The 13049-nt window shown below is 37.7% G+C and overlaps 3 protein-coding genes across 3 annotated transcripts; all 3 read right to left on the reverse strand.

Moving 5' to 3' along the window:
• Window positions 1-201: 201 nt before the first annotated feature.
• Window positions 202-2063, reverse strand: LOC137720762 (embryo-specific protein ATS3B-like). Its single transcript, XM_068459877.1, has 3 exons — window positions 1795-2063; window positions 1595-1702; window positions 202-665 (listed from the first exon to the last, which is right to left on the reverse strand). The coding sequence occupies exons 1-3, from the start codon at window positions 1996-1998 to the stop codon at window positions 342-344; spliced, it is 636 nt and encodes a 211-aa protein (XP_068315978.1). The 5' UTR covers window positions 1999-2063; the 3' UTR covers window positions 202-341.
• Window positions 2064-4650: 2587 nt separating this feature from the next.
• Window positions 4651-6623, reverse strand: LOC137720758 (xyloglucan galactosyltransferase XLT2). Its single transcript, XM_068459874.1, has one exon. The coding sequence runs from the start codon at window positions 6367-6369 to the stop codon at window positions 4903-4905; it is 1467 nt and encodes a 488-aa protein (XP_068315975.1). The 5' UTR covers window positions 6370-6623; the 3' UTR covers window positions 4651-4902.
• A 3829-nt stretch (window positions 6624-10452) lies between these two features.
• Window positions 10453-12565, reverse strand: LOC137719668 (CDGSH iron-sulfur domain-containing protein NEET). The gene is made up of 2 exons (XM_068458708.1): window positions 12218-12565; window positions 10453-10749 (listed from the first exon to the last, which is right to left on the reverse strand). Exons 1-2 carry the CDS (start codon window positions 12484-12486, stop codon window positions 10647-10649), a joined length of 372 nt encoding a protein of 123 aa, XP_068314809.1. The 5' UTR covers window positions 12487-12565; the 3' UTR covers window positions 10453-10646.
• Between the last annotated feature and the right edge of the window lie 484 nt (window positions 12566-13049).

The following is a 13049-nucleotide window of genomic DNA, read 5'->3' on the forward strand; positions in this document are numbered from 1 at the left end:
ACATTTTAATTTAAAAATATTTAAATTCTGACAAGTACTTAAAAATCATACAAATACATAGGTATTGTAAATTTTTAAGTCAAATTTGATTTAAATAATTTTCTTAAATTATTTTAGACGTTAGACTTAATTTTGGTCCGTCAAATCATTTTTTTTACTATTAGATTTGATCACATTTGATCACAGCCGTTAGATTGCGAGTAAAATACAAAGAAATGTTTGAAATATAACAGTTTGGTGGGTCCATAATACAAAGTGTGTACTTTTTCTTCTAAAATACTGACATACAAATAAAACTAAGCAAAATGTAAGAGGCTATAGACATAAGGGCAAATGCACGATTACAACATAAGAAAAACAAAGAGCGCAGCTACGGCATACAGAGGCCATCTGTGAGCAGATTTCCGGGCGGAAGAGGAGGCGGTGTTGCACCAGTTAAAGCCGTACCAAAGATCATTGGGAATGAAGGTGTTGTAGCTAAATGTAACAGCCCTGGAATTGTGGCCATAGATTTTCACATTCTCAGGCTTCCAACCATCCGGTCCGGATCTGTAGACATACAAATAGCAGATTTGGTATGCACAGGGGCCGTAAATCTCAAATGTGTCTGTAGAACACCGTTCAAATGTTCTCGAAGATGGATCGTCCAATCGCGGCGCATAAATCTGAACAAGAAAAATGATCCTGATAATTTGTATATGCAACCAAAATCTAATATGCTAATTCACATTTGTCCGCATTAAGTTGGTTCTAATAGTTTAGATGTATATGCAACCAACCAAAATCTAATATCCTAATACATTGGTTTTGCTCAACATACTAAACCCAAACTTCAAAAAGGTGCATTCTGCTAATGGCCAATTTGAGACTGTTATGCGCAAAATGTCTTGAAAAGCATGCAATTGCGTGCCTTGCGGCAAGGTGTCACCGAAACTCCCTAGGCGCAGCCATGGAAGGCGAAAATTCAGAAAGGCGTACGCCTAGAGTTATGCCTTGCAAAGCCCTAAATGCCTTCGCCTCTGAAAACATTGCTCTGCGCTATTGTTAGAAGTGTTATTATTCCAAACATGCCAAAACTCCTAAATATATACGTACATGTGTTTCTACACGAAGCGCTTCTACAAAGAAAACAGGCCCTAAGACAACAAAATACAATTCCTGTTCAGTAGGATTTTGAAAACACTTTTTTTTTGCTTGTGTCTTGCTCCACTTAATCATAACCAAGCGTAATAGTGTTCTTAGATTCATATAGCCGACCCCATTTAGTGGAAAAAGGCTTTGTTGTTTTACACAAAAAAGATTAAGCTTAATCCCTTCACTGAGGTTAAAACAATAAAAATTGAAACCCAAATTCCTTCCATCTTCCAAAAAAATAGAATTACCAATAACTAGGCTTTCAATTTCGACAAACGGATCGGTCTTAAATTCGAAGATAAACCCAAATTTTCTTTTTCAATTTCAATTTTTCTTGTTAATTCTTTGACAACCCAAGTTGGACGATCAATTTCTAAACACGATCATATTACATGATTAAGATTTCAACACTGTTTTCTGATAAATTAACATGAAAAACTGAGTAGGTAGAAGAACAAACCTGGTTGCCATAAGCATCCCCAAAGGAGAGACTGATCTGATCCCTCGTGTACCTCGTCGAGGAGCAGCTCGTGGTTATCACCGCCGTGTACGAACAAGCCCCCGCATTCTTTAGCACCAAAACAATCAAAATTATCAACAAAAAAATTCACAAAAATCAAATTAAATTTAAGGAAATTTAAGCCTTGCAGAGTGCTGTACCTGGACGTTGCTGACGTTGAAGCCCTTGGCGGCAGCTTCGGGATGTATGATGCTTAGCTTGGCCTCTGAGAGCGTGAAGACGACGGAAGCTTGGAGTAGAAGAAGAAAAGAGAACGCTCTGAACATGTTTGATGATTTGCTGCAGAGAGAATGCGACGGCGACGGCGACGACTTGCGGGATGCGGAGGAGTCAAAGAAAAGCATGCGTCAGGGAGTGGAAGATGATATTTTTGTGGACACCGAGTGTTCCGGCGGTTAATACTTAATAGAGTAAATCATTTATGTCCGTCAAGACAAGTAAGGTCAAATCCGTCTTTCGAAAATATTTGCTATATTTTTTGAGTTTTTATAAATCGGAAAATCCTTTTTGTGCTAGAGACATACATACACCGACAAATACATGGATATAATTGTAAGGTGTGGTGGGTGGAATACAAATTCTTTTTAACAAAGGGATCTGGGGTGGTTTTGCCGTGGCAGTTCAATATTTTGGGATTGAAAAGACTCATTAAGGTATTTTAGTCATTCTTTATCTATTATTATGTGATTCACATCAAAATTGAAATCAAAACATGTTATGTAAGATACGTGTCCGAAGTTCATCGCCAATCACATAGACCACTCCATTTCATGACTTCCCAATTTCCACCATCCAAGTAAACGGAAAAGAAGAAAGTTCGAGGCAACTCGATCTATTTGTTGTTTCGTGTACAAGCAACGCTCCTTTCCCTTTCTACGAGTTCCATGTGAGCCGACTCACAACAATATTAAAAACAACTATGTTGTTGCATGTTAATTGCAAATGGGCCAAGAAACTAACCAACCAAACTATCAGCCCAAATATTGTTTGGGGCAGTTATCAGCCTAGTCTTTTTGTTTTCTAAGATCAGAAATATTGGTCCTCGCGTCCATGTCATACTGAAAAAATTTGAGTCCACAGTGTGATTAACCGCATTTCCGGTGGATTTGGATCCCCTCACTGGGATCCGGAGATCAATGCACAAAGACAGTTCATCAAAATCTAACGGTCATAATAAAATATTTTATATATTTTTAAAAATAAAGCAGCTTTGTTCTACATGAAAAACATTTAATTGTGGCCGCACGATCTTTGATGAACGGTTCTTGTGCATTAATTCCTGGGATCCCCAATGAGGGAATCCGGAGAGGATCCAAATCCATTTCCGATCGAGAAGAAATGGACAAAAGGTTTGCGTAGGCACACTACAGAAGAGAACCAGCCTATCTGACTTCGACATGCATTGACTCCCATATTTTGTGAATTGTGAGAGTGCCTACTTTACGAATAACTAGTTGTGATGGTATGTCAAACTAATCATGTATTCACATACGTTTAGATGCTTATATTCATTATTGGAGAATTTGGGTTCAAGTTTTCTTAGCCTCTTCTCGTCAATGGACTCTTGACGTAAATGAAAGAGTATGATTAGTTCGATAAATTCCTACCTTTCTATCTCTAAAATGTTTGGATTTTTTAAAACTCCACGGATATGCATAAGAAAAATACTATCCCCCAATCAAACCAAAGCATAACTTTTACTTGTTTTTTCACATGATGCTGCACAATTAACTTGCAAACAGTTATTTTAGTTCGTCTCCATTTTTTAAAAGCAATTATCTCCTTTAAATGGGATTATTCTCCTTGAAAGACTCAAAGTGGATATTGGGTTCCTTTATCAACATAAAGGCATCACTACCAAACTCCTACCCACCAATAATGCAAGAATGTATCAATGTGCCAGTAACACGATTATATATACAAATTGTCATAATATAAATGGTTGGAAGTTTTTTCAGCATCCAACCATTTATATGATGACACTTTGTGTACTTGATCATGTGCCCCGACACTGAAAAATCCCTCCAATAATGCACCTTATGAAACTATCAAGTACCATCCATATGCTCATTTAGCAATTCATTATCTTCTATAGTGGTGCATGAACCATTTATTTGGATGCATATAAAACCTACTTGACCACTTTATGTCCCATTCTTGCTTGTTGGTCCACACTTACACACTTTATCACACACTTTGCATCATCTCCAAAGTTTAAAGTGCCCACCCAATTCAATTTATGGAAGGGGTGTACTATCCACACACTCCTTTTTACTTCTCACACACCTCTTATTAATTTATGTCATTTAATCTTATTCAATTATCTAATCCGACAATCAAAAATTAAAAAAATGTATGAGAAGTAAAATAGAATGTGTGAATATGACATTTGCAACAAGAAAATTTAAAAGAAGATGTAAAATACACAAATCTCCCCAACTCCCACTTTTGTATTGCAAAAATTTAATTTATACTCCCTCAGTCACATCAAAATTAAAATAACAACTAGGCAATTAAAATCTACGTCAACAAATCAAGATACATACGCGAGCATTACTAAACACTAATACAAAATAGTTATTAGACCTCTTTTAAGTTCAATGAGTGACAAAAATTTAAATCGATAGTCAACTTGCTATACGTGAGGCGGTTTTCGCTTGACAGTGGCAAACATACATCTCATCTCCTTGCTAGCACATTACGAATTGAATCACACACTGCCTCTTCAAACACCAAAACTCGAAACAATTCACGATATATCGATACCTATATGTCCATCACAAATGCTACATGTAGAACAAGAATTCAAAAAAAACTCCAGTGTGATAATTTATTCTTCTCCATCCATGTCCATCCACTTCCAACCAAAAATAATGGATCACTTATAACTTCACCATGCCACACCACCAAACTATTGCTACTAAAATTCAAGCGTCTTCGTTGGTATGCGATCTGTAAATTTGTACGTAAATTCATACCCATAACAACTGGTCGTATTTGTATCTAGTAACTAAAAATATCACTAAAATAACTGGTACAATGTAGCAAAAATTTAGATACACAAACTGTAAAAACTAAAATAATTAAATGACTGCTTCCCCGTTCCCATGGCCCTTATCCCACAAATCTGGGAATTTGTTTATCCCCCCAGTTTATCTGACACAGATAAATAAAATTAACAAAGAGTGAAAAAAAAAAAAAATTAAATAAATAATTTACCCGCCCGACGCTACCCCGGGCATTTTCTTCTATTTCCACCTGAACCCCAACTCTCCCTGCTGCTTGAACCTCCTGAAGACCCCTTCAAGGGCAATGTCAAAAGCGTCTTTTACCGTCTCCAACCCCTCCTGCGGTTTCGCATACAGAAAATTCGGTATATAATCGATTACTTTCTCTCTCATTTTTTTCACCTTCTCTCTGCTAATTCCTTGTAGAACATTTTTTATCGAGGCCGTACCGTTTATAACCGCGTTACGGTCTATAAAAACGGAGTAACTATCCGGTTCGCCTGGTAAAAACCACTCGTACTGTATGTACGCGGTCCGCCTCCAGAAAAAGACCGGGATCGAACCGGCCACCATGCAGTCGAAGATGGACCGGCGGGTGAAGCTGTCGCCCCGCGGCTGCAAACAGAAATCCGAGTCGAGAAAGGTCTCGAGAATCGCAGAGGTGCCGTTGGAGCACTTGGTCCCCGCGCAGTCCACCACTCGGCACGTGTCCGACTCCTTCTGGCAGTGACTCAGCAGCAGCCCCCTGAAGTCATTCTTTATCGCGCCGCGCTTCGCTCCGGCGAAGCAGAAGAGCTTCGAGCGGCTGCGGTTTCGGACGAAGTTCTGCCAATCGGCGACGTCGGAGTCCGACCTCGGGTGGAATCCGGTGGGGTAGGGAATACCGACATCGAAATAGTCCCACGAGTTTCGCTCAATCAGGAGGCGCGTGATGTTTCGCATCCCCGGGAGGTAAATGCAGCTAGAGCCCCAATCGTCGTTTTTGGACCGTCGAAAGTCCCACGTAATCCGGCCCATCGTGATAAAGTGATCCCAGCCATCTGATTTTTTATATGACGGCTGGTCCTGGACCCACCGCAGCATCATCTCGCAGTGGCGGTCGCGCTCCTGCGCCGTACTGGAGTTCGACCACAAGTACTTGCCCACCGCTAGGCCAGCGTAAAAAGGGATGTAGAACGCCGTAGCAGATTCGGGCTCCATGACCCGACACTTATGATTGAGGATCCGATTGTGAAAAATCACCTCCGAAACGAACTGGTCCGTCCAATACCACGCCGGCACAAGATTATCCGGCACGATTCCCTTGATTCCCGTCGCTTTCTGCCCGAGGCCGTCGTTCGCTAAAGCTTTGCAGCGCGAGCTCCACGGATTGAGGTCGTCGCAGTTCTGTAAAATCTCTTGGTTGAGGGTTTTGGGGAGGTCGTAGACAAAGACCCGACCCGACCCGCATTCATCTTCCGGTTCGGGTACAGTTAATGGTAACCGGACAGGTTGAGGGGAGTAGGTAGGCGATAAATGTTGGCGGGCGAAGGGGAGGGAGCGGAGAGTGAAGAGAAGTAGGACCTGGAGGGCAAGTATAGCGAAGAGCAGGCATGTCCGCGGCTGGTGGATGAGTTGGAGGATCGAGTTGAACGAGTTTACCTTGTCGAGGCTTTGGGGCCGCTTGGGTTGGGGCTCCGGAAACTTGTGGTCCGATACCGAAAACATGTGGTGGAGCTGGTAGGATTCTCCGGCGAGCTTAACCGGAAAACGTGGTGTTTTGTGGTGGAGGTTGGGAAAAGGAAAGTGGAGCACTTTTGTTTGTTTCAAGTGGGAGGAGTGCGTGGCCGTGAAGATTGAAGAAGGAGATCGAGGAAGGGGACACGTGTGCGGTGTGACGACAGGCTGCTACTGGAACCGACACAGTGTGAATCGGCACGTGGCAGCTCGTAATTTGGAAGTATTTGTTTTGGAAGACGGGGAAGGACATGGATCATCTCCGGATCTATGCATTATAATCCAATCCGGACTATTAAAATTTGATCTAACGGTTAAAATTATTACGGTTAAAATTATTATAACTTTAAAGTAAGTTTCTATTTGTAATCGTTAGATCAAATTTCAATGACTCAGATTGAAGAATCCCTATGATTAGGATGTATAGATCCGGAGAGGATCCATGTCCGACGGGGAAGGAGTGAAGGAGTGAAATACACGTGAAGAGTTTGACGTAGCTGTGGCACGTGGTGCGTGAGATGAGCGCCTAAGACGGCGATTTTACCGCCTGTTAGATTATGTAGGATACGCCGTCGTTTTGGAGTACGTTCAGCGTATGCAGAAGCGTAGAATACGGAATACGGGGGCGGAAGAAGTACAGCTGGTTCGTTGGCGCGTCGAGATTGAGTGGCGTCGGTGGTGGGCGTGGCAGCTGTAACGATGGAGACTGTGGCCCCTTCGGGGTGGACCGCCGACAAAACAGTCGTCTCTTGCGGTGATTTTCCACATCCAGTAATACAAGTGGCACATTATTAACGGTGGAGAAGGTGTAAGCATTTCCCAAGTGGGTTCTATTTGAATTTTGCAAATTACTTAAAAACTTAATTAACAAGTTTGAAAATTACATCTTATGGTCTAATTAAATGGTCTTTTTAATATTTGTATTTAATTAATAATCACAAGTAGTCCAGTGTAAATACGGTAGAATTTCATAATTAAGTTTATTGTCTGGTTCTAGATTTGAGGCACAATATTGACAAAAACACGAATGATTCTCCCGTTGAAAAATTAAAAGGAAGTGTGCTATTGTTTTGAGGGCTGAATGGAAAATTTGTTTGCATCTTGGCCTTTTTTTTATTGCTGGAAGAGTGTGATTGTTCACCATAAGCAAATTCCAACTTTGTTTATGTTCCATTGCTAATCAAAATACTAGTTAATTAGTCATTGGAAAACGTTAATTAAATGGCCTTTTTAATACTCTACTGAACAGCATATGGGTGGGAATCCTGAGATGCTTCTGAGCATATTTTTTTATTTCTTGCACTTATGAGAGGGAAATTTTAGAGAGAAGTGATGCTATAAATATTTATGTCCTGTCTTTTTAAACGCAGAGAAATATTATTTAAATTACAGAGTGTGCGATTGAACTTAAATACGTAGACTAGAGAACATATAATATTGTTTTAGTCAACGACTAAACACAAGACTACTATGTTTATATGTGCTTTCAGATGTAAAATCCGTAAATACTAAGATTGGATCATTCATCGAAGGTTTTGTCTTAGTTTAAGACAAGACCAAATATTGTGGTGTAAATCAAATTTGTACTATAATTTAAGTTGGAATTTGATTAATAATTAAAAAAGTTTTTCAACCAAAATGATCTCTGAGATTAACATAACTCCTCACTTTGGTTCATAAAATTTGAAATCAATAGCAGTGGTCCCTGAGTTTGTCTACCATCAGTTATTTTGTTTCTACCGTGAAAAAAATTATGTTAAATAAGGACCTATAAAATGACAAAATATCATCAATTTAATAAACAATTGGCCAAAATGATTTGACAAAAATTGAGAGCATTTTTGTCATTTTATCGTTATTTAATAGAGATTTTTTTTCACGAAACGACCAAAATGATTAATGGTGGATAAACACATAACCACTTCTATCATTTTCAAATCTCATGGACCAAAATGAAGAATTATAACAATCACAGGATCCATTTTAGCTGAAAGACCTAATTAAATTAAAATTTTATATGGTATAAGATGTGCCAATATGTTTATATTGTATAACATTGGCGCGTTGGACACGGAGACACCATAGTTATTGAAACCTAAAAGTAGGGTTGCATGTGGAACAACTTTCATGTCTACCCATAATTGGTGCTTGCTAGTCGTTTTTCAAGATCTAACAAATGGAACAGAAATTAACAACTAATCCATGCGACTTTTTTTTTGAGATTTAACCAATGTTGAAATATAATATTCTAATGAAATTGAGATCCTAAGAGAAACTTACATACAACTGAAATGTTAGGGAAGCAGTTACAAATATATCCTGCAACATTCCCCCTAGCTTATGGTTGAGCCTTTTACTGTGTGGGCGGTTTTCCCGCCTCGTCTTTTTAACCTTTATGCGTAACATAACATGATTAAATTATCGTCATTGTTACATTACAATTGCGTGTAAGGGACTCAGATCCACTTTGGATCTCGGTGTCTAAAACCACCCACACACTATAAGATCTAAGCCATTCAAGAGAGAGAGAGAAAAAAAGAGATCTGAAACATCAATTTTTCAAATTTTGTAAAAGGAATCAGTGTGATAGACTAATAAGAGTCTTGTGATCGAAATTGAGAGATCCAAATCTCTTGTTTTGCAAACTCAAAACATATAAATCCAGAGTGAATTTCAATTTACATTTAAGCTCTTTCTAAATTGATGCACAGAAAAATCTGATGATTTCTTTAATTTCCCTTCAATTTCCCAACGTTCTGAAAAAATTGCTTAACAATTCATCACGACTCGGTTCCGACTTGCCTTCCACGGATCGATTTGACTTGGTTTTATGTGCGACAGTAACGTTGAAAAATTCCAAGCACTCACTGGTTTTGGAATCGTGGACGGTCCTGATTAAATCAAAATTTAAATCTTCGTATTAGAGGGATGATTAGAAATGATCATGGTGCTCTCTTTTTCCTTTCGCTTTTGAAAGGAACATGCACAACGCAACAACATCCGTTCCGCTTCTTTAACATGGTCATTTACTTTAATCATTGCTCTTAATCGTCATTATTATTTAATGTCTTCCGATTTTTCAGTATGCAAAAAATACGAACCGGTACACTAAGTGTATTAATACAATTAGTTGAAAACTTTAAAAAAAAATTCCAACGAATTGTTTTATTACACCTGACACGCTCTAATATTTCTCCTCCACGATGAACTCAAGCTGGCAAGAATGTGAAGTCATCAACAAACTTTCTAGTTCGAATGTATAATTTCAAGTATTTCACCAATTTTCCTTCTCAACTTGTACCCTGTAGCTGATTTCGCCCTACAACTTTTATTGTGACCAATTTTCCCCCACGATCATATTTTTTCTCGCATTTTCCAACTTTTTAGTGAAAAATGTCACATTTCAAGAAAAGAACAGTACCAAATAACATTAAAGAAAGTAAAGATAGCAAATCAAAATAAAATTTAAGACCGACATGTCACATTTTGGACGAAATGTGGATAAACATGGGTTTAGGGGCTTGGGCAAAATAAGTCTTCCTTGTAGTTTGAGCGAGTGTGACACCTATATATAAGAATGTCAGCCTATGTTTGATCCCTACAACACTATTGCTATACTAGTATGAGTTCAATATATTGTTATCACACTCATGAGTTCAATATATTTTGTATCACACTTTCCAACCCATGTAGTTTGATTCCTATGAGTTCAGTGTATTGGTATCGCACTCACTTTTCCAGCCAATTGGCAAAATACTCTTTAACAACCATGAATATGCAGATTCTCACAGAATTTCTAACATCGTTCTAACATAATCTTTTTTTTGGGTTCTATGTTCAAGAAAGTACTTATACCTTAGAATTTGAACAGTTACCAAAAACTTTGCCACGGTACAAGTACTTTCTTGAACTGAGAAACCGAATACAGTGCAAAATCGATAGGGTTCAACATCCACAACCTGAAAGCAGTGAGCTTTAATTCACAGATGCTTCTGGCAAAAGCGACCGAAAGCAAGACAACGATGACCCGTCACACAAATCTCGGGGCATCGCTTTAAAGTGGCTAGTAAAAGAAAGAGTGAAACTGCTATAACTTACTATTTGAAACGTGAAACGATTAAACGGCTCCACTAACATGTTCACATCACATATTATTCAGATTTCAAATGATACACTAAACATATTCATTCAACTTCCACATGATATAATCTCACATTTCAAAACCCATTTGAAATACTGACATACCTCGTCTAGCATCGAAATGCAACTCACTGCTTCTTGACGAGCAACGGTCCAACATTATCACCAGTAGCTTTATTGTGCTTTACATGACTTCCATCGCACAGCGGGAAAGTCCCTGACCTCCAACACCTATCCAACCACAAAACCGAAAACCCTAATTACTCAACTGAGCCTTACACTACCATACAAGCAATCAAGACACATTTTAGCCAGGCGCGCATAAAAACAAATGACGGAGTATGCAAAATGTAAATAGAATAAGGCAGTGAACGAAAAACGACATTGAAATATACCACACACCACCTTATTCTACATTTCGCATTCAGCAATCAGCAATGTCAGTCATGACAACTAAGACTAGAAATGTTCAAAAACCAATTTCGAGAGTAGCTCTTAAAGTTAAAGAAGCACTAATTGCATCAATCGACAATTAAGAAACTAAAATTTCGACAAGTTCTTCTCCAAACAGCGAAAATTCAAACAATGCTCATTGCTACAGTCTAATTAGCACTAATCCTACAACAAAACTTCATGATTATACACTTTACATCTAAAGAATCGGTCACCAAAACTACAAAATTTTCCACAACTAACATGATCAAATAAGATAAGATGAGAGAAAATCGGTTAAAACGGTTTGGACATACGAACCAAAAACTTTCAATGCTCCAGTTAAAAGATGCGATTACGTTGAAACAGATTTTAGTAAAAGACATAAAGTACTTGAAGTTAGTGGAAGAGTTGACGCTAAATTGAGTGTAGTGACAATTCTAAAATTCATACAGCCCACTCACTTAATGGGATAAAACTTTTAGAAAACTAAATTTTAATCCTTAAATAAGCTGAAGATTAGAAAACTGTCTTATACAAGATTAAAAATTAATTTTAGTCTCTAGACTCTATTTAATGACAGCATATTAAATGTCTTTCTTTATTATTTATAATTTTATGGTGTTCATAAATTAAATTTTATGAAAATATTATAAATTATAATTCTCATTGTGGTAATTATCTTATATAAAAAAAAAATTTATAAAATTTTTTCGGTACACATGCTTTTATATATTTTCTTATGTGCTACTAATTCATTATAATATATTTCGGTACGAACATTTCGATACACTAAACTAAATTAGTATAATATGTTTAGATACAGATATTTTGGCACACTAGTTTATTATAATATATTTAGGTACCAACATTTTGGTTCACCAGTTTAATATCATATATTTTGGTACAGACGTTTTGGTATACTAATTTAGTAAAATATATTATGATACAAACGTTTAGGTATACTAATTAGATAAAATAAAATAAAAATAATGAATTAAAATGTGTATAATAATAAATCATTTTAATTTTAATGTAATGACATTAAATAAGATATCTATTAAATATTAAAACAAAAATATAATATAAATTCGAATTAAGTGCACATAAGAGGACTGAAATTAATATCCAATCTCATACCAGGTTTTTATTGAATTTTAATCTTCTTCAAATTAAAGTTCAAAAACCCCTAAAACTTTATTATTGTTGTTCCACAATTAACACGATAAAATAATGAAAAATATAGCAAAACAAAATTAGAACTTACCTGCAATAAGCAGTGAGGGGCTTAGAGAGCTCAGGGACCAAAACAGTGTCCACAACCTTCTCCTCGGCCTTCCTAATTTCGGGGTTTATAGGCTGAGCCTCCGCTCTCACAACCACCACCGCCGGCTTCAGCCTCCTGCTACAACCACCGCCGAAAGAAGAGGATAAAGGGTAGGCCAACTGGGTCCCGAACGTGGTGGTCGATCTCCCGCTGCTCCGGTTCAAACCACCGCACGAAATAAACCCCGCAGTGCTCACAATCGACGCCATTGAAATGGGTTTCAGAGATTTCTAGCCCTTTCGCTCTCGAACAAGTGATGGGTTTGGTTAAAGGTTGGATTTTCTGGTTGGTGGTGTGGATGGCACACTCCATTGTCTATATTTATAGGGTTGGGTGGGTGGTCATTGGGAGAGCCACGTCACTCGAGTCTTATCGGTCGTCTGGTAGCTTGGGCCTTTTGGGCTCTGATGCAATTTCACATTGCTTATTCTTATAGTATGTAATTTTTTTTCAAAACACAACAATACCAAATCAGCCTTTAGTCTATAAAGTTTCACAAATTTATGGAAATATTAATGAATAAAAGCGATATGGATATCAGTTGCCTTCAATAGAAATGATGAAAATGAACCATTAGGGATTGTCATACGGCAATTTACGGATATTTAATTAATATATAAAAATATATGCGAAAGCAGTCAATTTTAATCAAAATTAGCATATGGGCACACACAGTGTGTGTGAGAAAATTTTTAATTTTTGTTTTTGAAATAGAAGGAGAGAGGAAAAGAGTGATAGAGAATGTGAGAGTGAGATTTTTTTTTTAATTAGA

Source organism: Pyrus communis, chromosome 16 (assembly GCF_963583255.1).
Source record: "Pyrus communis chromosome 16, drPyrComm1.1, whole genome shotgun sequence".
NCBI classification, from domain to species: domain Eukaryota; kingdom Viridiplantae; phylum Streptophyta; class Magnoliopsida; order Rosales; family Rosaceae; genus Pyrus; species Pyrus communis.

Bases quoted from the DNA above. Each gene is read 5' to 3' on its own strand.
- LOC137720762 (XM_068459877.1), bottom strand. From the start codon at position 1,998: ATGCTTTTCTTTGACTCCTCCGCATCCCGCAAGTCGTCGCCGTCGCCG. The intron at 1,703-1,794 runs GTACAGCACTCT...TTGGTGCTAAAG, and splicing joins TCAACGTCAGCAACGTCCAG to AATGCGGGGGCTTGTTCGTA. The intron at 666-1,594 runs GTTTGTTCTTCT...TTTCTTGTTCAG, and splicing joins GGGATGCTTATGGCAACCAG to ATTTATGCGCCGCGATTGGA.
- LOC137720758 (XM_068459874.1), bottom strand. From the start codon at position 6,369: ATGTTTTCGGTATCGGACCACAAGTTTCCGGAGCCCCAACCCAAGCGG.
- LOC137719668 (XM_068458708.1), bottom strand. From the start codon at position 12,486: ATGGCGTCGATTGTGAGCACTGCGGGGTTTATTTCGTGCGGTGGTTTG. The intron at 10,750-12,217 runs GTAAGTTCTAAT...GTGGTTGGATAG, and splicing joins CCCCTCACTGCTTATTGCAG to GTGTTGGAGGTCAGGGACTT.